Source organism: Lithobates pipiens, unplaced genomic scaffold (assembly GCF_037356315.1).
Source record: "Lithobates pipiens isolate NorthernLeopardFrog02 unplaced genomic scaffold, aLitPip1_a1.2 Scaffold_28, whole genome shotgun sequence".
Taxonomy (NCBI): domain Eukaryota; kingdom Metazoa; phylum Chordata; class Amphibia; order Anura; family Ranidae; genus Lithobates; species Lithobates pipiens.
Window position 1 is genome coordinate 4,332,500 of NW_027507789.1, and position 27,054 is coordinate 4,359,553.

At 46.1% G+C, this 27,054-nt stretch overlaps 1 protein-coding gene across 1 annotated transcript in view; it reads right to left on the reverse strand.

Annotated features, from left to right (window-relative positions):
* STX8 (syntaxin 8) overlaps positions 1-27,054 on the reverse strand; it is a 258,492-nt gene that overhangs the window by 58,501 nt on the left and 172,937 nt on the right. Inside the window, exon 7 of the mRNA XM_077458610.1 lies at positions 3,500-3,601. Within this exon, the coding sequence (XP_077314736.1) occupies positions 3,500-3,601 (102 nt within the window). The remainder of the gene's footprint in view (positions 1-3,499; positions 3,602-27,054) is intronic.

Sequence of the window (27,054 nt, forward strand, 5' to 3'; positions counted from 1 at the left end):
TTGGTGATCAGTGAGAAGAATGTCCCTTACATTGGTGATCAGTGAGAAGAATGCTCCTTACATTGGTGATCAGTGAGAAGAATGTTCCTTACATTGGTGATCAGTGAGAAGAATGTTCCTTACATTGGTGATCAGTGAGAAGAATGTTCCTTACATTGGTGATCAGTGAGAAGAATGTCCCTTACATTGGTGATCAGTGAGAAGAATGTTCCTTACATTGGTGATCAGTGAGAAGAATGTTCCTTACATTGGTGATCAGTGGGAAGAATGTTCCTTACATTGGTGATCAGTGAGAAGAATGTTCCTTACATTGGTGATCAGTGAGAAGAATGTTCCTTACATTGGTGATCAGTGAGAAGAATGTTCCTTACATTGGTGATCAGTGAGAAGAATGTTCCTTACATTGGTGATCAGTGAGAAGAATGTTCCTTACATTGGTGATCAGTGGGAAGAATGTTCCCTACATTGGTGATCAGTGGGAAGAATGTTCCCTACATTGGTGATCAGTGAGAAGAATGTTCCTTACATTGGTGATCAGTGAGAAGAATGTTCCTTACATTGGTGATCAGTGAGAAGAATGTTCCTTACATTGGTGATCAGTGGGAAGAATGTTCCTTACATTGGTGATCAGTGAGAAGAATGTTCCTTACATTGGTGATCAGTGGGAAGAATGTTCCTTGCATTGGTGATCAGTGGGAAGAATGTTCCTTACATTGGTGATCAGTGAGAAGAATGTTCCTTACATTGGTGATCAGTGAGAAGAATGTTCCTTACATTGGTGATCGGTGAGAAGAATGTTCCTTACATTGGTGATCAGTGAGAAGAATGTTCCTTACATTGGTGATCAGTGGGAAGAATGTTCCTTACATTGGTGATCGGTGAGAAGAATGTTCCTTACATTGGTGATCAGTGAGAAGAATGTTCCTTACATTGGTGATCAGTGGGAAGAATGTTCCTTACATTGGTGATCAGTGAGAAGAATGTTCCTTACATTGGTGATCAGTGGGAAGAATGTTCCTTACATTGGTGATCAGTGAGAAGAATGTTCCTTACATTGGTGATCAGTGAGAAGAATGTTCCTTACATTGGTGATCAGTGAGAAGAATGTTCCTTACATTGGTGATCAGTGGGAAGAATGTTCCTTACATTGGTGATCAGTGGGAAGAATGTTCCTTACATTGGTGATCAGTGAGAAGAATGTTCCTTACATTGGTGATCAGTGAGAAGAATGTTCCTTACATTGGTGATCAGTGAGAAGAATGTTCCTTACATTGGTGATCAGTGAGAAGAATGCTCCTTACATTGGTGATCAGTGGGAAGAATGTTCCTTACATTGGTGATCGGTGAGAGGAATGTTCCTTACATTGGTGATCAGTGGGAAGAACGTTCCTTACATTGGTGATCAGTGAGAAGAATGTTCCTTACATTGGTGATCAGTGGGAAGAATGTTCCTTACATTGGTGATCAGTGAGAAGAATGTTCCTTACATTGGTGATCAGTGGGAAGAACGTTCCTTACATTGGTGATCGGTGAGAAGAATGTTTCTTACATTGGTGATCAGTGAGAAGAATGTCCCTTACATTGGTGATCAGTGAGAAGAATGTTCCTTACATTGGTGATCAGTGAGAAGAATGCTCCTTACATTGGTGATCAGTGAGAAGAATGTTCCTTACATTGGTGATCGGTGAGAAGAATGTTTCTTACATTGGTGATCAGTGAGAAGAATGTCCCTTACATTGGTGATCAGTGAGAAGAATGTCCCTTACATTGGTGATCAGTGAGAAGAATGCTCCTTACATTGGTGATCAGTGAGAAGAATGTTCCTTACATTGGTGATCAGTGAGAAGAATGTTCCTTACATTGGTGATCAGTGAGAAGAATGTTCCTTACATTGGTGATCAGTGAGAAGAATGTCCCTTACATTGGTGATCAGTGAGAAGAATGTTCCTTACATTGGTGATCAGTGAGAAGAATGTTCCTTACATTGGTGATCAGTGGGAAGAATGTTCCTTACATTGGTGATCAGTGAGAAGAATGTTCCTTACATTGGTGATCAGTGAGAAGAATGTTCCTTACATTGGTGATCAGTGAGAAGAATGTTCCTTACATTGGTGATCAGTGAGAAGAATGTTCCTTACATTGGTGATCAGTGAGAAGAATGTTCCTTACATTGGTGATCAGTGGGAAGAATGTTCCCTACATTGGTGATCAGTGGGAAGAATGTTCCCTACATTGGTGATCAGTGAGAAGAATGTTCCTTACATTGGTGATCAGTGAGAAGAATGTTCCTTACATTGGTGATCAGTGAGAAGAATGTTCCTTACATTGGTGATCAGTGGGAAGAATGTTCCTTACATTGGTGATCAGTGAGAAGAATGTTCCTTACATTGGTGATCAGTGGGAAGAATGTTCCTTGCATTGGTGATCAGTGGGAAGAATGTTCCTTACATTGGTGATCAGTGAGAAGAATGTTCCTTACATTGGTGATCAGTGGGAAGAATGTTCCTTACATTGGTGATCAGTGAGAAGAATGTTCCTTACATTGGTGATCAGTGAGAAGAATGTCCCTTACATTGGTGATCAGTGAGAAGAATGTCCCTTACATTGGTGATCAGTGAGAAGAATGCTCCTTACATTGGTGATCAGTGAGAAGAATGTTCCTTACATTGGTGATCAGTGAGAAGAATGTTCCTTACATTGGTGATCAGTGGGAAGAATGTCCCTTACATTGGTGATCAGTGAGAAGAATGTTCCTTACATTGGTGATCAGTGGGAAGAATGTTCCTTGCATTGGTGATCAGTGGGAAGAATGTTCCTTACATTGGTGATCAGTGGGAAGAATGTTCCTTGCATTGGTGATCAGTGGGAAGAATGTTCCTTACATTGGTGATCAGTGAGAAGAATGTTCCTTACATTGGTGATCAGTGGGAAGAATGTTCCTTACATTGGTGATCAGTGAGAAGAATGTTCCTTACATTGGTGATCAGTGAGAAGAATGTTCCTTACATTGGTGATCAGTGAGAAGAATGTTCCTTACATTGGTGATCAGTGGGAAGAATGTCCCTTACATTGGTGATCAGTGAGAAGAATGTTCCTTACATTGGTGATCAGTGAGAAGAATGTTCCTTACATTGGTGATCAGTGAGAAGAATGTTCCTTACATTGGTGATCAGTGAGAAGAATGTTCCTTACATTGGTGATTGGTGAGAAGAATGTTCCTTACATTGGTGGCCAATTGGAAGACTTCTCCCTTACAGATAGCATTGATATCAGTTGGTTACATATCCAAGAACCAGGAATTGCTCACGGAACCTCTGGAGGAACCTCTGGAGGAACCTCTGGTTTAGAAAGTCTCTACGTTTCTCTGGGGCCCTCACCTTTGACTAATCCTCCCCTTTGATGGCCCTCGTACCTCGGGGGTTACCCTGCCAAGTTCTGGAGAACCTCACCTGCTCCCTGTTATTCTACCCAGACCCGACAATGCAATATGGATTCTTACCGTAAGCCCCGGTTTTCTTGTCCACGAGTTTCACCTGTCTTGTTTGACTGCGAACTCTCGAGTCCGTGTTTTCCACAAGGTTAGCCAAGTCATCGATAATTTCTAGGAGAGGCGAAAGCAGAAATTATTTTGATTACATTTTTTTTTTTTTTTTCAGTCAGTGGGTTGCAATTCATCTGTAGCAATGATTAAAAGCCTGCTTAGATGTATCTGCATAGAGATGATGTGATAACGCGCTCTTCCATTTGTGCATTGACATTTCTTATTGATGCCGCTAACGCGTTTTTACATTTAAAGCAGAACTAGACTCTCAATCAACATTAAACATTTTTAGTCCTTTTGCTGCTAGCATTAGTAAATAGGAAGGTATATTATATATTTCCTTGTTTTACAGCTTTTTTTTTTTTTTTTTGTACATTTCTTCATATGCTTCCTGGTTTCTGGCCTAGGCCAAAGTGATATTGTATATTCCAAGGAGTCTTTGTGGGCATTTTTTTTCCATCTGGAGGGGGGGCTCTAAACACACCCTCCCCTCTGTGTTTCTGAGTTAAGGGCAGATGGATTCCAGGAAGTAACTGCTATACGCATCGTCTGCCCTTAGTCAAGATGGCCGCAGCTAGAAATGCTAGCTGCGGCCATCTTGACTAAGGGCAGCCGATACATGTTTTTCAAAGCCATTTCTCAACAAAATAAGGCACAAGGATATAGATGGATAAGGAAGGGAAGGGGGGGGGGGTTATTTTGACTTGTTACTCCAAATAAAGGAAGTGAGAAAATGTTTATTCACGATACAATTCCATAATATTGATATAAAAAACGCAAATTGTTTCCAAATGAAATGATACATTTTCCACAGTCGGTGAAGATTTGGGGAGCCGTGTCATCTGCTGGTGTTGGTCCTCCTGTGTTTTATCAGGTCCAAGGTCAGCGCAGCCTTCTACCAGGAAATTCAGCAGGACTTGGCACCTCCCACACTGTCAAAACTTTCAATACCTGGTCACATGATCATGGGATCGCTGCGCTTGATTGGCCGGCAAACTCGCCTGACCTAAATCCCATAGAGAATCTGTGGGGAATTGTCAGGAGGAAGGTGAGAGACACCAGACCCAACAAAGCAGATGATCTGAAGGCCACTATCAAAAGCAACCTGGGCTTCCATAACACCTCAGCAGTGCCACAGGCTGATCTCTTCCATGTCACGCCACATTGATGTCGTAATTCATGCAAAAAGGAGCCCCGACCAAGTATTGAGTGCATAAAAGGGGTAGGGAACCTCGGCTCTCCAGCTGTTTTAAAACTACAAATCCCATCATGCCTCTGCCTCTAGGAGTCATGTTTGTGATTGTCAGGGTCTTGCAGTGTCTCATGGGACTTGTAGTTTCAAAACAGCTGGAGAGCCGAGGTTCCCGACCCCTGCTGTACATGGACAGACTTCTCACTAAGCCAACATTTCTATATTAAAAATCCTTTTATTTATTAGTCTTATGTAGGGATGCCATTACTTTTACTATGAGTACCGATACTTTTTTTTTTTTTTTTTTTAGTACTCGGCGATACCAATTACCGATACCTAACGGAACGGTTTTGTTTTCACTTCAGCTGTCAGCAATGGTACAAAGCATTAAAAAGTCGTTTACAAATGAAATAGATTTTTTTTAAATTTTGCGCTTTTTCAATGTGAAATGTGTAAATATATGTTTTATATATATATATATATATATATATATATATATATATATATATATATATATATATATATATATATATACACAGTGGTGTGAAAAAGTGTTTGCCCCCTTCCTCATTTCCTGTTCCTTTGCATGTTTGTCACACTTAAGTGTTTCGGAACATCAAACCAATTTAAACAATAGTCAAGGACAACACAAGTAAACACAAAATGCAATTTGTAAATGAAGGTGTTTATTATTAAAGGTGAAAAAAAATCCAAACCATCATGGCCCTGTGTGAAAAAGTGATTGCCCCCTAAACCTAATAACTGGTTGGGCCACCCTTAGCAGCAACAACTGCAACCAAGCGTTTGCGATAACGTGCAATGAGGCTTTTACAGCGTCCTGGAGGAATTTTGGCCCACTCATCTTTGCAGAATTGTCCTAATTCAGTTACATTAGAGGGTTTTCGAGCAAGAACGGCCTTTTTAAGGTCATACCACAACATCTCAATAGGATTCAGGTCAGGACTTTGGCTAGGCCACTCCAAAGTCTTCATTTTGTTTTTCTTCAGCCATTCGGTGGTGGACTTGCTGGTGTGTTTAGGATCATTGTCCTGCTGCAGAACCCAAGTTCGTTTCAGCTTGAGTACACGAACAGATGGTCGGACATTCTCCTTCAGGATCTCTTGGTAGACAGCAGAATTCATAGTTCCTTTTATCACGGCAAGTCTTCCAGGTCCTGAAGCAGCAAAACAGCCCCAGACCATCACACTACCACCACCATATTTTACTGTTGGTATAATGTTCTTTTTATGAAATGCAGTGTTCCTTCTATGCCAGATATACTTGGACACACACCTTCCAAAGAGTTCCACTTTTGTCTCATCGGTCCACAGAATGTTATCCCAAAAGTCTTGGGGATCATCAAGATGTGTTGTGGAGAAATTGAGACGAGCTTCGATGTTCTTTTTGCTCAGCAGTGGTTTTCTCCTTGGAACTCTGCCATGCAGGCCATTTTTGCCCAGTCTTTTCCTGATGGTGGAGGCATGAACGCTGACCTTAACTGAGGCAAGTGAGGCCTGCAGTTCCTTGGACGTTGTTGTGGGGTCTTTTGTGACCTCTTGGATGAGTCGTCGCTGCGCTCTTGGGGTAATTTTGGGCGGCCGGCCACTCCTGGGAAGGTTCACCACTGTTCCATGTCTTGGCCATTTGTGGATAATGGCTCTCACTGTGGTTCGCTGGATTCCCAAAGCTTTGGAAATGGCTTTATAACCCTTTCCAGACTGATAGATCTCAATTACTTTCTTTCTCAATTGTTCCTGAATTTCTTTGGGTCTCGGCATGATGTGTAGCTTTTAAGGATCTTCTGGTGGACCTTACTGTGTCAAGCAGCTCCTATTTAAGTGATGCCTTGATTGTGAACAGGTGTGGCAATAATCAGGCCTGGGTGTGGCTAGAGAAATTGAACTCAGGTGTGGACAGCCACAGTTATAGTATGTTTTAACAAGGGGGGCAATCACTTTTTCACACAGGGCCATGATGGTTTGGATTTTTTTTTCACCTTTAATAATAAACACCTTCATTTACAAATTGCATTTTGTGTTTACTTGTGTTGTCCTTGACTATTGTTTAAATTGGTTTGATGTTCCGAAACACTTAAGTGTGACAAACATGCAAAGGAACAGGAAATGAGGAAGGGGGCAAACACTTTTTCACACCACTGTGCATATATATATATTTATTTATTTATTATGTAAAAATATTCACTAACAAAGCAAACAAAAAAAGTTTTAATTGTTTATGGTTTATAAAATAGAGCAAAAAAATAAAAAAAATAATAATAATAATAAGCCACTAGGATTACTTTTGTATTGAACGGAACTGCCGGTGTTCTGACACAAAGCGCCCGCCTATCGGATAGTGTCCGGGGCTGTACTGCGCAGGCGCAGCGCTTGTGCAGTACGGGGAACAAGGAGAAGCCGAACATCTCCGAAGAAGAAGAAAAGTCCAGGTTGAAGACCCACCATCCAAGTGGACATAGGGCTGTAGATAGTATGAGGGCCCCTCGCAGGCTCGCTACGCTTCGGACACGGCCTCTCTTCGCTCTTTTATATTCTAACCCTATGTCCACTAGGATGGTGGGGCTTGAACCTGGACACAGTGCGCAGGCGCCGTCCTTCTTCGGAGATGTTCGGCTTCTCGGCGGACACTATGTGATGGGGGACAGTATCTGATAGGACACCAGCCCTAAAAAAAAAAAAAATTCATAAAAAATGTGTCTCATAAGACACCATCCTAAAACCATTGTAACAGCATCATACCACTACACCGCATATAACTCCACCTAGTCTACAAAAGATATTACCCCCCTCTAATAACTGATTAGATATAACATATATCCCAATAAAGACATCAGTAGAGGGAAATGTAATCAAGGAGACAGCCACAACGCGTTTCGCCTTGTTGGCTTCTTCAGGGGTTATAATGGAGGACAGATGGGTAAGTAGTGATGATTTAGACAATACTGATTCTGGGAAATTGGGGCAGAGATTTGGAGGCAACTATGGACTCTCGTGGTACGGCTAGGACTCACAAACAGGTTATTTAAAAAAAAAAGTATACATTTATTAAGACATAAACATCATATAAAAAAAGTCCTATAAAAGTAGAAAATATAGAATACATAGTATTAGATCTCTGAAGAGGAACTAGACAGTTGGACATGTATCCAACCCACCAAGGGGCCATGGATCTCGTCCCATGTCAGTTCAACCTCAACATGTTTCACGGTGTAACCGCTTCCTCAGGAGTATGCTTCAGACGATAATATATGGGGAACCCAGTAAGGGTATAGACACACTTCTACCAAAGAACTTGTATGTGAATCAGATGACTGCTTTCAAGTGGGCAGGCAAATCAGCCCATGGATCTCGTCCCATGTCAGTTCAACCTCGACACGTTTCACGGTGTAACCGCTTCCTCAGGAGTATGCTTCAGAAGATAATATATGGGGAACCCAGTAAGGGTATAGACACACTTCTACCAAAGCACTTGTATGTGAATCAGATGACGGCTTTCAAATAGGCAGGCAAATCAGCCCATGGATCTCGTCCCACGTCAGTTCAACCTCGACACGTTTCACGGTGTAACCGCTTCCTCAGGAGTATGCTTCAGAAGATAATATATGGGGAACCCAGTAAGGGTATAGACAAACTTCTACCAAAGCACTTGTATGTGAATCAGATGACTGCCTTCAAGTGGGCAGGCAACTCAGCCCAAAGAGGGCCCCACCCAGGCAAGCCAAACTGGCATACGATCAATTATTAAGGTTTCAGCACCTTCAAAAGTTCCAACCTTTTTTCATATGTGCAGATTTCTACCCCGGGATGTGGTGCTGATCTTCAACCGATTACATTCCTATTTAGAAGAAGTAGAACATGTTTGTGATTTTAAAAGAAAAAAATAAAAGAAAAATGAACCTTTACAATCACTTTAATGATCTCTGAACAGGCTTTCTGAGATCTGCCTTGTTTCCTGGAGAGCAGCTCGCGGCTTTTGTTATCCAGCTTTTCTCTGACAAGCTGCAGCATAACAATAACTCAAAGATATTAAAGAGGACCTGTCCTTTTATCTACTAATAAGGTTCTCCATCCAGACGGCCAAAATTGAGCAACAAATCCATAAATGTGAAACCCAGAGACTCCAACTAAAATGTCTAATAATCTCGTCAGCATGAAGAGCGATCTCCAAATAATACGGCAATGGAACTTTTCAGAGGCCAAATAAGGAGAGGTTAACACTGGACTCCGAAATGTATTGCTTTCAATAATAAAAGGATTACTTTGATGCAGTCCAAATAAATCACAGCCGAAATTTCTGTATATTCTGTACGGAGCGGGACTGGGAAAGCGGAGAGGGGGGCGTATCGGGACAGCGTTCTTAACCTCTGTGGTGCCAGAAAGAACCCGAAACACATTAGAAAAACAGCTGGATATCTGATCGGTTGCATGGCGACTCCACCCGAACCTGATCATTCTGCAGGTTAATTATATACCATTGGGTACTTCAGTGGGTACTTCAGTGGGGAGGGGTAAAATGTCCTCTCCTAGAATTTCAATGACCATTACAACCTCGTCACTGATGAGTTCTCCATAATGAAGGATGAATAAAAAAGCACGGGAATACAAAATATGTACCAAAATTCTGGAAGGGATGGGGCTGGGTGTCATTGTGAGGGTATATGAGCATTCTGGAGGGGGTTATGGGAAGCTGACTTGGTGGTCTTGTAGGGGAGGTGGCTTCTAGAAGAAGCTTCAGAGGATGCTGGGGGTTTTGTAGGGGCAATGTGGGTCCACTGACAAAGTCCCGCCCACTGGGACGTAACGCGTACGGACAGAAGTCTTGTGACGTCACCCGCGGCCATCGCAGACTCTGTTTACACACATGCCGTTTACCAGGCACTTGGTTTTAAGTGCCATACTTGTAAGTTTTATTCTGTCTTATTACTATTAAATACTTTATACCTGTGGAGAGCACTATGTACTGTTTTATATTTGCAAGATCCATGTGGCTTTGCAGCGGAAAGTGTTTACACTCGTATTTTGAACCAATCAAAGAGGGGAATTTCCCGGACTGGCTTGCTGCAGCTTTGATTCCTCCTCATATACCCCAAGTGGGAAAGTGTATCAGACCCTCTATAATTAAAGGGTCCACTTTGTGAGGTGAGCTGTCATTTCTATCATTGGTGGAGGTTCTGGGTTCCCACAAAGTCACCTGCAATGTGTGGGGGGGGGGGGGCAGAAGGGCACCGTGGGACACTGCTGGGAGCACTAGAGAAGAGATGGAGGTTCTACAGAAAGCTAGGGGACACTGTGGAGGTTTAAAGGGGGGGGGTTAAAGGGCACCATGGGTCACTATGGGAGGTTGAGTAGCACTACTGGAGCTGGAAGGCACTGTGCGAGGTCAGGGGTTTTGCAGCTACCTGGAGGCTGGGGAGAAGAGAGGCCAAGACCTGGCAATGAGGACCACTGTTTTAGAAAGCAGTGGGAAGCCTTGGACAAAACAAAAAAATAAAAAAAGGCCCTCTAGCTGTCACCGCTGACAACGCTACCATCTTCACCCAGTCTTCTTTTCCAGGTTCGCAGGCCCTATCCGTTTGAATGGCCGAGCCGTGATGACATCACTCACGCACATGTGCGCGGGAGCAACGGTCATGGTTTGCCGTCCATTGAGAGTGCAGTGCACACGTCCCGTTGATGTCACCAGCTACTACACATGTACTTAATTTTGGTGCAGGTTTAGGAGATATTCACTGTAGGTAAAAACAGGAGTTACCTACCTCTTTAACCACTAGAGATCCACGCTATAGCCGAATGACGGCTACAGCGCGGACCTGCTTTGCCGGGATGACGTCTATTGACATCGTCCCGTGCACGAGCGGCCTGCGCGCCCCCTGAGGGGCGCGTGCGGTGCGCTCTGTGATCAGCGAATCTATGAGACTCGCCTGATCACGGATCGGAGCAAGGGGTCGATCCCGACCCCTTACCACGTGATCAGCTGTCAGCCAATGACAGCTGATCATGTGACACAACAGAGCCGATCACGGCCAGCTTATCAGTGCCCACCTGCCCCCTGCCAGTGCCACCTAAATAATAAAAAAGTGCCACCCATCAGTGCCCACAGTGCCACCTATCAGTGCCCACAATCTGCCTCAACAGTGCTGCACCCCAGTGCCACATATCCATGCCCAGTGTCATCTACCAGTACCGCCCATCAGTGCCACCTATCAGTGCCCATCAGTCCCATCTATCAGTGGTTCCTATCAGTGCCCCTTAGTGCCGTGCCATCTTATCTGTGCCCATCTTTGCCCATCAGTGCCGCCTTATCTGTGCCCATCAGTACTGCCTTATCTGTGCCTATCGGTGCCGCCTTATCTGTGCCTATTAGTGCCGCCTTAACTGTGCCCATCAGTGCCCACCAGTGCCGCCTCATCAGCGCATTTCAATGAAGGAGAAAAATTACCTCTTTGCAAAATTTTATAACAAACTATTAAACATGATTTTTTATTTTTTTTGCATCTTTTTTGTTTGTTTAGCAAAAAAAACTCTGAGCTGTAATTAAATACCACCAAAAGAAAGCTCTATTTGTGGGAAAAAAATGATAAAAATTTCATTTGGGTACAGTGTTGTATGACCGCGTAATTGTCATTCAAAGTGCATCAGCGCTGAAAGCTGAAAATTGGTCTGGGCAGGAGGGGGGGTTAAGTGTCCAGTAAGCAAGTGGTTAATTTTATTCTTTGTGGTTCCAAGAAAAACAAAAAAACAAAGTCTATTATAAAATAACTAGATGGGAATTTTTTTCATGGCTGCTCCACCGGGACGTGATCATTTTGCCTCTGCAAAGTTGCCGGATAATTATATAACATCGGGAATTCAGTGGAGGGATCTCCTGACAGAGTATCCACAACCAATTAAATTTTAGGACGTGACACTGAAGAGATCTCCATAATGAAGGATAAATAACTTGGTAGCCAATCTGGAGCAAGTTCATTAGTCTGTGTCCATGTCCTACCTACGAGCCCCTATCGCAAGGCAGGGCGTGGACACACCAATGGCTACCGCCATTCAAGATTCCAGTCCATCGACTGTCTAGGCTTAGATGATGTCATCCGTCTGCTGCAGGCAGGAGGAAGCATTTCCACAGTCTCCCTTCCACCCAGTGATCAGACTGCCACATTGCAACTTTGTAGCAAAGGTGAAAAGCTGCAGAAGAGGCTGATCTGTGTCAGACATTTCTGAACGCAGCACAGGCACCATTATTTACATGAATGTGTCACCTCTGAGCAGGCATATCGGTCCGGTGAGTAGTCAGTGACTATGGATGATTCCTGAACAAAAGATGTGTCTGTCCTTCTGGAGACAAAAGCTAATGAAGGCATTGTCAGGCACAGAACAGTACTACCAAAAAAGCACCAGAAGTCTAACCGACTACTTGGCATTCATATGCTTAACATTAAAACATATACAGAGCCTTGAAAAAGTATTCATACCCCTTGACATTCCCCACATTTTGTTACAACCAAAACCATAAATGTATTTTATTGGGATTTTATGTGATGGACCAACACAAAGTGACACATAATTGTGAAGTGGAAGGAAAATGATAAATTATACAAATAAATATGTGAAAAGTGTGGGGGGAGGGGCATTTGTATGGCGCCCCCCGGAGTCAATACTTTGTAGAACCCCCTTTCTCTACAAGTCTTTTTGGGGGTGTCTCTACCAGCTTTGCCCATCTAGAGAGGACATTTCTGCCCATTCTTCTTCTTTGTAAAATATCTCAAGCTCTGTCAGATTGGATGGAGAGCGTCTGTGATCAGCAATTTTCAAGTCTTGCCACAGATTCTCAATGGGATTTAGGTCTGGACTGTGACTGGGCCATTCTAACACATGAATATGCTTTGATGTAAACCATTCCATTGTAGCTCTGGCTGGATGTTTCGGGTCGTTGTCCTGCTGGAAGGGGAACCTCCGCCCCGGTCTCAAGTCTTCTGCCGACTCTAACAGGTTTTCTTCTAAGATTGTCCTGTATTTGTCTCCATCCATCTTCCCATCAACTCTGACCAGCTTCCCTGTCCCTGCTGAAGAAAAGCATCCCCACCACATGATGCTGCCACCACCATGTCCACGGTGGGGATGGTGTGTTCAGGGGGATGGGCGGTGTTAATTTTCCGACACACAGCGTTTTGCTTTTAGGCCATAAAGTAGAATTTTTGTCTCCTCTGATCAGATCACCTTCTTCCACATGTTTGCTGCCCCCTCCCCCACATGGCTTCTCACAAACTACAAACAGGACTTCTTATGACTTTCTTTCTCCAATGTCTTTCTTCTTGTCACTCTTCCATAAAGGGCAGATTTGTGGAGAGACGACTAATAGTTGTCCTGTGGACAGATTCTCCCCCCTGAGCTGTGGATCTCTGCAGCTCCTCCAGAGTTACCATGGACCTCTTGGCTCTTCTCCGATGAATGCTCCCCTTGACCGGCCCGGTCAGTTTAGGTGGACGGCCATGTCTTGGTAGGTTTGCGGTTGTGCCATACGCTTTCCATTTTCCGATGATGGATTGAACAGAGCTCCGCGAGATCTTCAAAGCTTGGGAGATTTTTTTTTAGAACCTAACCCTGCTTTAAACTTCTCCACAACTTTATCCCTGACCTGCCTGGTGTGTTCCTTGGCCTTCATGACGCTGTTTGTTCACTAAGGTTCTCTAACAAACCTCAGAGGGCTTCACAGAACTGCTGTATTTATACTGAGATTAAATTATACACAGGTGGACTCTATTTACTAACTAGGCGACTTCTGAAGGCAATTGGTTTTGCTAGATTTTAGTTAGGGGTATCAGAATAAAGGGGGCTGAATACAAATGCCCCTCCCCCCATACTTTTCACATATTTGTATAATTTATCATTTTCTTTCCACTTCACAATTATGTGCCACTTTTGCCGTGTACACACGATCGAATTGTCCGGCGTACTTAGTCCGATGAAACCCATTTCACTGGACAATCCGATCGTGTGTGGGTTTCAGCAGACTTTTTCAGTGTGAAGTCCGGCGGACTAAGATAGTATTTTTGCACTCCAATCTTCGGCTTGGACTTGGGTTTTCAGCGGACAATACGTTCGTCAGTATGCTAGTCCGGCGGACTAAGAATGACGCATGCTCAGAAGCAAGTACGAAAAAGGAAGCTATTGGCTACTGGCCATTGAACTTCCTTTTTCTAGTCCCGTCGTACGTGCTGTACGTCATCGCGCTAGCAAACGCCGGACTTTCTGTGTGTCCGTGTGTGGCCAAGTCCGTTCGGTAGAAAGTCCGCCGGACTATCCGCCGGATTGTATTTCAGACTAAGTACGCCGGACAATTCGATCGTGTGTACGCGGCATTAGTGTTGGTCTATCACATAAAATCCCAATAAAATACAGTTACGTTTTTGGTTGTAACATGAGAAAATGTGGAAAATTTCAAGGGGTGTGAATACTTTTTCAAGGCACTGTAGGTCCACTTTAAATGTCGGCATCAGAAGTCCACATTGTGGGAGACCATAGTGGAAAAAGACCAGCGCCGGGCTGGCCGGGGATTTGTGTTGGGTATTAGGACGGCATCGATACCTAAATTCAGAGCAGATAAAGCGTATTTGTTTCACGGGCCGGAGCGCGCGTTCCGGCCCTCCCAAGCTGCTGGCCTCCCATTCTGCGTCAGGCGTTGAGTGTTTTCCTATTGATGTCGGTCGATTTGTAGAAGGCCCTGGGCTGGATACGTCTCATCACCTAAATATTTCACTCCAAAACAGTACGAACCATCTCAGCTGCCAGTAACCACTCATTTAACCCTTCCAAAAAAGCTTTCCAACAACTTTTGTTTAAAGGATTTAAAGGCCATCTCCAAGCAAACAGGCGTATTAAACCAAAAAATACATTTTTCTGAGAAACTCCAGTCTAAACAAAATAAAGGGCATCAAAAACCAAAAAATTTTTGGATAGAGTAGGGAATGATTAAAGCACACAAGGATTTTATTTTGTGGTTTGTGTCCCCCATTGGGGAGGTTTCCCTTCACTTCCCGTCCCAAGGAAGCAACAGGAAGTATGAAGCAATTAAAGGCAACGGGTCCTAAATCTTCTCAACTCCATCTAAAAACTAGGAAAAAAAATACCGTTGGCCTTCGGTGATGCGAGTTCCTCCGGGGAAAACTCTTTAGCTCTCCAAAATGTTGGCTCGGTTTCTGAAAGTAGATGAGCCACTAGAATGCAATTGATCCAAACCAAATCACCCAAAATATTTAGTGGTTCATTCCCACTCCATTCTTCGGGAGTCAGTGGCCTCTTATGGCTTTCAACTTTTTTTTTAAGCCCAACTCCATGTTTTTAATAAGCCCCCCCCCCCCCCCAAACCTGTATTTTTAAGGTTCTCAAGCATATTGAGGCCAGGTTCCAGGTAAATTCTTCCAAAACCTTCCATGCCACAATAAATGTACAGAATAAAGTTCATACTTACAAAATAAAATTATGGTAATACAATATACCGTATTTATCGGCGTATAACACGCACTTTTTTCCCCCTTAAAAGCAGGGGAAAATCGTGGGTGCGTGTTATACGCCGATCCCCCGAAATTCTGAGCCTCTGGGCGGCTTTCAGCCGCCTTCGGCTATTCTCGGCGGCTTCCGGCCGCCTTCGGCTCTTCTCGGCGGCCGAAAGCTGACGAGAATGGCCGAAGGCGGCCGAAAGCTGGCGAGAAGAGCCAAAGGCGCCGGAGGCCCGCCGAGAACTACCGCACGCCGCCGAGATACACATCCGACTCTGTATCTCAGCGGCGGCATTTAAAAAACTAAAAAACAAATAGAAAATAAAATAGAAAAGACTGCAATGGGGGACAAGACTGTATAAGGCTGCAATGGTGGACAAGGCTGCAATGGTGGACAAGGCTGCAATGGTGGACAAGGCTCCAATGGTGGACAAGGCTCCAATGGTGGACAAGGCTGCAATGGTGGACAAGGCTCCAATGGTGGACAAGGCTCCAATGGTGGACAAGGCTCCAATGGTGGACAAGGCTCCAATGGTGGACAAGGCTCCAATGGTGGACAAGGCTGCAATGGTGGACAAGGCTGCAATGGTGGACAAGGCTGCAATGGTGGACAAGGCTGCAATGGTGGACAAGGCTGCAATGGTGGACAAGGCTGCAATGGTGGACAAGGCTCCAATGGTGGACAAGGCTCCAATGGTGGACAAGGCTCCAATGGTGGACAAGGCTCCAATGGTGGACAAGGCTGCAATGGTGGACAAGGCTGCAATGGTGGACAAGGCTGCAGATAACACTGATGGGCATATAAATGTAAGTATTTATTTTTCCCCTTAAACTTCCCTCCTAAAAGTTTTTTTCCTTAAAATTCCCTCTTAAACTTGGGGTGCGTGTTATACGCCCCCGAGTTATACGTCTATAAATACGGTAAGTGATGAAATGCTGCAATGCTCTTGATGAAGCTTACCTACGGGGGAATATGGGGGTTCTTGAAGGGGTTAGGGGACTCTGCAGCAGACTTTGTGATCCTGTAGGGCAGTGGTTCTCAACCTCAGTCCTCAAGCATCCCCAACGGGCCATGTTTTCAGGTTTTCCTTTACTTTGCCCAGCTGCGTTAGATCAATATCAATGACATGGTATTGATAAGAGCTTTTTTATCTAATGGAAGTTCCCAAAATATGGCCCATTGGGGGAACTTGAGGACTGAGGTTGAGAACCACTGTTGTAGGGGATGTGGTTTTGGGAGCAAGCTGTGGGCAACTGTGGGAGATGGAGTCTCTAGAGGGCCCTCTCCTAGAGGCCAGGGGTTTGCAGGGAAATGTGGGGGTCTGGAAGGCACTGTGGGTTAATGTTGGGGGTACTATAGGGGGATGGAGGCTTTGCAGCAAGCTGGGAGGCACTGCGGGGTGCCTGAGGGCATGAGGGGGGAGATGGATACTGTGAGAGGTTGGCAGGCATGGAGGGTACTTAGGGAGCCTGGGTGTACTGTGAGAGGTCCAGGGGCACTGTGGGCCGCTACAGAAGGGTGGGTGGCATTGTGGGAGCACTGGGAGAGGTTAGAGAACCTACAGCTAGGGAAGGAAACCCAGGAGAAGAGAGGCTCTAGTTGTGGAAGTCAGTGGTCTCTTAAGGCTCCCAGCTTTTTTTTTTTTTTTAAAACCCAACTACATGTTAATGACCCCCCCACCTGTATTTTAAGGTTCTCACGGTAAGGTTTTGCAAGGTAAATTATTCCAAAACATTCCTTGCCCCAGCTGAACAGAATAAAGTTTATGCTCCCACAATAAAATTAGGAGAATACAAAATATGTGTTAAAATGCTGAAAGACCCTGGATAAGGCTGGGTGACACTATGGGGGGATACAAGAAATCATCAAGCGGTTAGCAGACTCTGCTGCAGACTTGGTGGTCCTGTAGGGTGGTCCTGTGGTCCGATACACCCGGGTCCTGTGCTCCGATACACCCGGGTCCTGTGCTCCGATACACCCGGGTCCTGTGGTCCGATACAACCGGGTCCTGTGGTCCGATACAACCGGGTCCTGTGGTCCGATACAACCGGGTCCTGTGGTCCGATACAACCGGGTCCTGTGGTCCGATACAACCGGGTCCTGTGGTCCGATACAACCGGGTCCTGTGGTCCGATACACCCGGGTCCTGTGGTCCGATACACCCGGGTCCTGTGGTCCGATACACCCGGGTCCTGTGGTCCGATACACCCGGGTCCTGTGGTCCGATACACCGGGGTCCTGTGGTCCGATACACCGGGGTCCTGTGGTCCGATACACCGGGGTCCTGTGGTCCGATACACCGGGGTCCTGTGGTCCGATACACCGGGGTCCTGTGGTCCGATACACCGGGGTCCTGTGACATCACCAGTTTACATTCAAAGAGCGGCCAGCAGGGTTCTTCCATAATTGGAGGGGGTTGAAACGCTTGAATTTTTCTAACCTCTCCAACCAACCCCGTCTCCAGTTTTTTAGATCCAGACTTCATCTATTAGAAGTGTTTTTATCACATATTTTATACAATTACACAAAAAGAAGCAATCACAACCATTCATGCTGAACAAATAAACTGTCAGGACAAGGCCTCCCTGACTGAGCCAAATACAATTTCAGTAAGCTGTTACAAGGCCAGGCATCTTTCACGAACTTTCAGATTCCCCCTTCAAGAAGTCCTGTATATTTCATGTTCCCCTGTTTGCTTCCAAAAGTCATGTTTTCTTTCTTGCTGACTTTCCCAACCTTTAATTAGTTAAAGAGCAACTTGAGCTGACCAGAGGATTTCGATCGATGGAACTGCTGTCCAAGAAACACTGAAGATTACCAAATTGAAAGTGGACCCATCATCAGATCTAGTGCAGAATGATGGGAACCGACAATGTAACACTTCCAGGTATTTATTATCTCTCAGGCCGCGTACACACGCGGGGACTGTTCGCTGAAACTTTGTTCGTCAAACAGTTGCCGCAACAGTCCGCTCAAAATTTGCATGAGCGGACTTGCCCACACACGAGCGGACTGTTTCAGCGAACTGTTTGCCAAACAGTTCGCTCAACTTTTGAAATGAACGGACTCGCCCACGTAAGGCGGAGGCAAGTCCGCCCATTTCGAGCGCGTGTACAGGTAGGCGGGGCCCGCGAAGGAGACGTCGCGGGCACCGCCGCCTGGAATGGACTTAAAGGGACACCCAACGCCGAAAAAAATCGGCGTGGGGGTTCCCCCAAAGTCCACAACAGACCCTTGTCCGAGCACGCTACCCGGCCGGCCAGGAAAGGGGGGGCGAGCGAGCGCGCCCCCCCCCCTGAGCCGTACCAGGCCGCGTGCCCTCAACATGGGGGGTGCCTTGGGGAAGGGGGGGCCGTGCGGCCCCCCCACCCCAAAGCACCTTGTCCCCATGTTGATGAGGACAAGGGCCTCTTCCCGACAACCCTGGCCGTTGGTTGTCGGGGTCTGCGGGCGGGGGGCTTATCGGAATCCGGGAGCCCCCTTTAAGAAGGGGGCCCCCGGATACCGGCCCCCCACCCTATGTGAATGAGTATGGGGTACAATGTACCCAAAAAAAAAACACAACACACGAGAAAAAATATTTTATTGCACAGCTCCGGGGGTCTTCCGTCTTCGGGGGTCTTCTCGCCGGACTCCTCCGCTATCTTCGTGTAGCTCTTTTGCTAGCGGAGGAGTCCGGCTTTCTTCCTCCCCGCCGCCGGCCTCTTCTCCCGACTTCGGGGGTCTTGTCCCCCTCTTCGGTTCTTCTGCCGGGCCACCGCGCCTTCTTGTAGCTCTTTTGCAGGCGGTGGCCCGGTCTTCTGTCGCCGACGCCTTCCGTTCTTCTGCCGGGCCACCGCGCCTTCTTATAGCGCTTTTGCAGGCGGTGGCCCGGTCTTCTGTCGCCGCTGTCGCCGTCGCCGCCTTCCGTTCTTCTTCTTCTTCTTGTTCTTCTTCTTCTTCTCCAGGAGATGTTGACACGACGCTCTCTCCGGCCGGAATGCCAGAGCCGCCCTGCGCTGCCACTTATATAGTGCCAATGGGGCGGTGTCACATGGTATATGTCACATGGGTTGATGTCACATGGTGACCCCGCCCCCTTACGATGTCATAGTCCCCATGTGACATCAACCCATGTGACCAACCCATGTGACATATACCATGTGACACCGCCCCATTGGCACTATATAAGTGGCAGCGCAGGGCGGCTCTGGCATTCCGGCCGGAGAGAGCGTCGTGTCAACATCTCCTGGAGAAGAAGAAGAAGAACAAGAAGAAGAAGAAGAACGGAAGGCGGCGACGGCGACAGCGGCGACAGAAGACCGGGCCACCGCCTGCAAAAGAGCTATAAGAAGGCGCGGTGGCCCGGCAGAAGAACGGAAGGCGGCGGCGACAGAAGACCGGGCCACCGCCTGCAAAAGAGCTACAAGAAGGCGCGGTGGCCCGGCAGAAGAACCGAAGAGGGGGACAAGACCCCCGAAGTCGGGAGAAGAGGCCGGCGGCGGGGAGGAAGAAAGCCGGACTCCTCCGCTAGCAAAAGAGCTACACGAAGATAGCGGAGGAGTCCGGCGAGAAGACCCCCGAAGACGGAAGACCCCCGGAGCTGTGCAATAAAATATTTTTTCTCGTGTGTTGTGTTTTTTTTTGGGGTACTTTTATTTTACAGGTGAATGGGTAGGGGTACATTGTACCCCATACTCATTCACATAGGGTGGGGGGCCGGTATCCGGGGGCCCCCTTCTTAAAGGGGGCTCCCGGATTCCGATAAGCCCCCCGCCCGCAGACCCCGACAACCAACGGCCAGGGTTGTCGGGAAGAGGCCCTTGTCCTCATCAACATGGGGACAAGGTGCTTTGGGGTGGGGGGGGCGCGCGGCCCCCCCTTCCCCAAGGCACCCCCCATGTTGAGGGCACGCGGCCTGGTACGGCTCAGGAGGGGGGGCGCGCTCACTCGCCCCCCTTTCCTGGCCGGCCGGGTAGCGTGCTCGGACAAGGGTCTGTTGTGGACTTTGGGGGGACCCCCACGCCGATTTTTTTCGGCGTTGGGGTTCCCCTTTAAGTCCATTCCAGGCGGCGGAGCCCGCGACGTCTCCGTCGCGGGCCCCGCCTACCTTCACACGCGCTCGAAATGAGCAGACTTTCCTCCGAGCGGGAACAGTTTGCTCATTTCGAAAGTAGCCTACACACGGGCGGACTGTTCGCTCAAACAAAGTTTCAGCGGACAGTTTTTCGGAACAGTTGGGCGAACAGTCCGCCCGTGTGTACGCGGCCTCATAGAGATCACAGTACTCCTCCCCTGACAATGCTTTTACCCACCTTCGTCTCCAGGACAGCGCCATCTTTTTTTCAGGTATCAAGCAGGGTCACCATCTACTTCCTGGACTCAGGAGCCAACGATGATGTTATCCTGGTACCTGTGCAGTCCTTGGTTGTGTTAAACATTTGACACATCAAGATATAACAGTGAGGGGAAAAGTGTATGAGCTCCCCTTCTGATTTCGTATGTTTGCCCCACTGACAAAAAAACGATCGGTCTATAAGTTTAATGGTCGGTTTATTATAACAGTGAGAGACAGAACAAAAAAAAAATATCCAGAAAAACGCATTTCGAAAAAGTTATACATTGATTTGCATTTTAATGAGTGAAATAAGTATTTGACCCCTTTCACATAACATGACTTAGTAGTTGGTGGAGAAACCCTTGTTGGCGATCACAGAGGTCAGACGTTTCTTGGGGTTGGCCTCCAGGTTCGCACACATTTTAGGAGGGATTTTGTCCTCTTTGCAGATCCTCTCTAAGTCATTAGGGTTTTCGAGGCTGACGTTTGGGAACTGGAACCTTCAGCTCCCTCCAGATATTTTCTATGGGATTAAGGTCAGGAGACTGGCTAGGCCACTCCAGGACCTTAATGTGCTTCTTCTTGAGCCACTCCTTTGTTGCCTTGACTGTGTGTTTTGGGTCATTGTCATGCTGGAAGACCCATTCACGACCTATTTGCAATGCCCTGGCTGAGGGAAGGAGGTTCTCACCCAAGATTTGATGGTACTTGGCCCAGTCCATCGTCCCTTTGATGCAGTGGATTTGTCCTGTCCTCTTAGCAGAAAAACACCTCCAAAGCATAATGTTTCCACCTTCATGTATGTTGGTGGGGGATGGTGTTCTTGGGGTCATAGGTCCTCCATGTATGACAGTGGGGGAGGGTGTTCTTGGGGTCATACAGTGGTGTGAAAAAGTGTTTGCCCCCTTCCTCATTTCCTGTTCCTTTGCATGTTTGTCACACTTAAGTGTTTCGGAACATCAAACCAATTTAAACAATAGTCAAGGACAACACAAGTAAACACAAAATGCAATTTGTAAATGAAGGTGTTTATTATTAAAGGTGAAAAAAAATCCAAACCATCATGGCCCTGTGTGAAAAAGTGATTGCCCCCTAAACCTAATAACTGGTTGGGCCAACCTTAGCAGCAACAACTGCAACCAAGCGTTTGCGATAACGTGCAATGAGGCTTTTACAGCGTCCTGGAGGAATTTTGGCCCACTCATCTTTGCAGAATTGTCCTAATTCAGTTGCATTACAGGGTTTTCGAGCATGAACGGCCTTTTTAAGGTCATACCACAACATCTCAATAGGATTCAGGTCAGGACTTTGGCTAGGCCACTCCAAAGTCTTCATTTTGTTTTTCTTCAGCCATTCGGTGGTGGACTTGCTGGTGTGTTTAGGATCATTGTCCTGCTGCAGAGCCCAAGTTGGTTTCAGCTTGAGTACACGAACAGATGGTCGGACATTCTCCTTCAGGATCTCTTGGTAGACAGAAGAATTCATAGTTCCTTTTATCACGGCAAGTCTTCCAGGTCCTGAAGCAGCAAAACAGCCCCAGACCATCCCACTACCACCACCATATTTTACTGTTGGTATAATGTTCTTTTTATGAAATGCAGTGTTCCTTCTACGCCAGATATACTCGGACACACACCTTCCAAAGAGTTCCACTTTTGTCTCATCGGTCCACAGAATGTTGTCCCAAAAGTCTTGGGGATCATCAAGATGTGTTGTGGAGAAATTGAGATGAGCTTTGATGTTCTTTTTGCTCAGCAGTGGTTTTCTCCTTGGAACTCTGCCATGCAGGCCATTTTTGCCCAGTCTTTTCCTGATGATGGAGGCATGAACGCTGACCTTAACTGAGGCAAGTGAGGCCTGCAGTTCCTTGGACGTTGTTGTGGGGTCTTTTGTGACCTCTTGGATGAGTCGTCGCTGCGCTCTTGGGGTAATTTTGGGCGGCCGGCCACTCCTGGGAAGGTTCACCACTGTTCCATGTCTTCGCCATTTGTGGATAATGGCTCTCACTGTGGTTCGCTGGATTCCCAAAGCTTTGGAAATGGCTTTATAACCCTTTCCAGACTGATAGATCTCAATTACTTTCTTTCTCAATTGTTCCTGAATTTCTTTGGGTCTCGGCATGATGTGTAGCTTTTAAGGATCTTCTGGTGGACCTTACTAGGTCAAGCAGCTCCTATTTAAGTGATGCCTTGATTGTGAACAGGTGTGGCAATAATCAGGCCTGGGTGTGGCTAGAGAAATTGAACTCAGGTGTGGACAACCACAGTTATAGTATGTTTTAACAAGGGGGGCAATCACTTTTTCACACAGGGCCATGATGGTTTGGATTTTTTTTCACCTTTAATAATAAACACCCTCATTTACAAATTGCATTTTGTGTTTACTTGTGTTGTCCTTGACTATTGTTTAAATTGGTTTGATGTTCCGAAACACTTAAGTGTGACAAACATGCAAAGGAACAGGAAATGAGGCAAACACTTTTTCACACCACTGTAGGTCCTCCATGTATGACGGTGGGGGATGGTGTTCTTGGGGTCATAGGTCCTCCATGTATGACGGTGGGTGATGGTGTTCTTGGGGGTCATAGGTCCTCCATGTATGACGGTGGGGGATGGTGTTTTTGGGGTCATAGGCAGCATTCCTCCTCCTCCTCCAAACACAACGAGTTGAGTTGATGCCAAAGATCTGGATTTTGGTCTCCTCTGACCACAACACTTTCCCCCGGTTCTCCTCTGAATCATTCAGATGTTCATTAGTGATCTTCAGACGGACCTGTACATGCGATTCCCTGAGCAGTAGGACATTGCCGGCACTGCAGGATTTCAGTCCCTCGCGGTGTAGTCTGTTACCGATTGTCTTCCTGGTGACTATGGTCCCAGCTGAGATCATGGAGGAGAAGATTCTCCCGTGTAGTTCTGGGCGGATTCCTCACCGTTCTCCTGATCATTGAACCTCCACGAGGTGAGATCTTCCATGGAGCCCCAGACCGAGGGAGACTGACCGATATTTTGTGTTTTTTCCATTTGCGAATAATCCCACCAACTGTTGTCACCTCTCACCAAGCTGCTTGGCGATGGTCTCGTAGCCCATTCCAGCCTTGTGTAGGTCTCCAATCTTCTCCCCGACATCCTTGGACAGATCTTTGGTCTCCATGGTGGAGAGATTGGAATCTCATTGATTACCTCTGTGAACAGGTGTCTTCTATACAGGTAACAAGCTGAGATTAGGAGCACTCCCTTTAAGAGAGTGCTCCTAATCTCAGCTTGTTACCTGTATAGAAGACACCTGGGATCCAGAAATCTTCCTGATTGATTGGGGATCAAATACTTAATTTCACTCATTAAAACGCAAATCAATTTATATCTTTTGTTAAATGCGTTTTTCTGGATATTTTTATTGTTATTCTGTCTCTCACTGTTATAATAAACTGACCACTAAAATTCTAGACCAATCGTTTGTCAGTGGGGCAAACGTACAAAATCAGCAGCCGATCAAATACCTTTTTCCCCTCACTGTAGCTTGAAACCACAGCGCTAAGGGATATTGAAGAGATCAGAACTGACTGCATCCCGCTTGTAGTGACAATCAATGCCCAAAACTGGACTAATGCATGAAGCCGATGCTGCCACCCTGAGATCAGGGAATTTTGCAACTGCACAAAGAAATAAAACAAAAGAGCATGATGGTCTAGTGAATTATCCACAGCACTTTATTAAAGGATAAAAGAATACATACTCACAAGAGTGATGAACATAACAACGTTGTATGTAGACTCCAGAACGCAAAGGTCTGCAACACAACGAAATCCATAAAGTACAAACATTGCATAACACCCAACGTGTTTCGGGGGTTATACCCCCTTCTTCAAAGCAAGAAAAAGGGGTATAGCCCCCCGAAAACCACTCAGTTATACAGTGTTTGTACCTTATGGATTATGTAGTACTGAAGACCTTTGGGATCTGGGGTTTACATACAACACTGTCATATTCATCACTCTTGTGAGTATGTATTCTTTTATCCTTTAAAGTGGTTGTAAAGGCAGAAGGTGCATTCTATGCAGTAAGATAAAAAAAAAACCTTCTGTGTTTAGCAGCGCCCCCTAAGGTTTACCTGAGCCCCATCTCAATCCAGCAATGCTGCACCAGAGACTCGGCTGTCCGGGACTCTCCCTCCCCATTGGCTGGAACGGCAGCGAAGCGCCATTGGCTCCCGCTTCTGTCAAAGCGAGTGAGCCAATCAGGAGAGAGAGAGAGGGCGCAAGGCTGGGCCACGCCCCTGAACGGACAGCTGCTTGTTCTGAGGCACTTTGCAGGAGGGAGGGGCCAGGAAAGCCGGCGAGGGACCCGAGACTTGCTACAAAGTTACAATGTTGCAGTCTGATCACTAGAGGGGAAACTGAGGAAATGCTTCCTCCTGCCTGCAGCATTCTGATGATGTCATCTCAGCCTAGGCAAAGTCACTGGACTGGGGGGTCAAGGAAGGCTTTTTAAGGATAAAAGACGGCGCTTTTCTAAAAGTAATTATAGTACAGTTGTATAATGTGACATGTCAGGAATATATTGTTACACTTAAAGCGGTAGTAAATCGTTCTGTGTTTTTTTGGGGGGGGGGTTTTCTTTTGCAACCTGCAAGGTAAAGCCATAATGTGCTGGTATGCATCGAATACCAGCACATTATTTGAAAAATACCTTAGAATGAAGCCTTCCAGCGCCGCGCTCTCACGGATGACAGGGCATCCATCTTCACACGGTCTTCCTTCCTGGTTCGCGGATTCCGACTGTGCGAGTGGCCAGGGCCGCGATGACATGTGCACCAGAGCACCCCCCCCGTTTACGGCAAAAGATTCTAAAGGAACAGCTTGGGTGGCCGTTCTTCCAGAGCGCATGGTGACATCACCAGCTGCAAGTACAGTAAATATCTACTAAACGGCGCACATTTATCAGATATTTACAAAAAACTTATAGGTATGCCTCATTATAGGCTAACCTAAAGGTACAAATTAGGCATGAGAGTTTACTCCCAAATGATTGTAAAACGATATACAAAATAACAAATAAAGCGCAGCTTAAAGCAAAACAAATGTGCAAACATTCATCAACAATTAAAAAAAGACAAATGAGTCAATAAAAGGATAAAGTCCCAATAAAAGGTGAAATCCTGTGCAAAAGTCATGAAGAGAAGAAGTAATGACATGAAAAAACAGCAACAACTCTTACATAGAAAGCCGCTGCCGACCCGGGATTCTGCAGCTGCGTGACGTCAGCACCAGAAACTCTGCTAGGCGCGTTTCGTCCAATAGGATGCCATCAAGGGGTCCTTCATATGTCAATGATGTGAGTACACCATTGCATTTTACCATCTCGTTACATGTAATCCAACCATCTGTTAAAACACTACACTATAAAGCGATTCTTGGGCTGCGAAACACAAAAACACAACACTAGAAGGAATTCTCCCGTGGCCTCTGCCTTTTTTTTCCCTCCCTATTCTTGGAGGCACAGGTCACATTTAGGTGGCGTACGCTGCTTGGAGACCATCGTAATAGCAGTTTCACCGCAGCAGCTGTGCACCAGATCATGTACACATATGTGATCCGGCTCTTCTGGGTAGGGCTCACGCATTTGCGCCGCCAGCAGCGCTCCACCACTGTGATCACACACAGCGGGGAGCTCAGTGGCGGTTACCGTGGATTCGATGTCCTTCGGCACCTGCCGATTGTTTAGTACAGAGGCTGAACGGCGATCTGTCAATAGGGATTGACCCTGTGCTCCTGCAAAGCAAAGACACAGATCTATGCCTTCCCTTAGTAAAAGCACTTCCCCACACACTGCACTGTGTTTTATAGCAGAAAGTAAAAAATTATGTTTCTTTTTTTGTTTTGTTTTTTGTCTGCCTTTTATTTTTGTTATAGCGTAAAAAAAAAAAAAAAAAAAAAAAACAAGCCAGAGGTGATCACATACCACCAAAAGAAATATCTATTTGTGGGGGGGAAAAAGTACATCAATTTTATTTGGGTACAGCGCCGCAGGACCGCACAATTTTCAGTTAAAGTAACGCAGTGCCCAATCGAAAAAAAAAATGGCCTGGTCAGCAAGGGGCGGGGTAAATCTTTTGGAGGGCAAGTGGTTTAAAATAATACATTTGTTTCTGTATGAGTGAATACAAATCTGCAATGATTTGTGTCTTTTATATCTGACAAGCGTCCAGCTTTAATGCTTGATGTAGCGGTGGCTCAAAAAGGTATAAAAGGAGAAAAAACACGGAATGACGTCTACAAGATGAACCAAAATTATCTAACGCTGGAAAACAGCCCCCAAAACCAAGGCAGAGGTGATCAAATACCACCAAAAGAAATATCTATTTGTGGGGGGGAGTACATCAATTTTATTTGGGTACAGCGCCGCAGGACCGCACAATTTTCAGTTAAAGTAACGCAGTGCCCAATCGAAAAAAAAATGGCCTGGTCAGGAAGGGGGGGGGGGGTAAATCTTTCGGG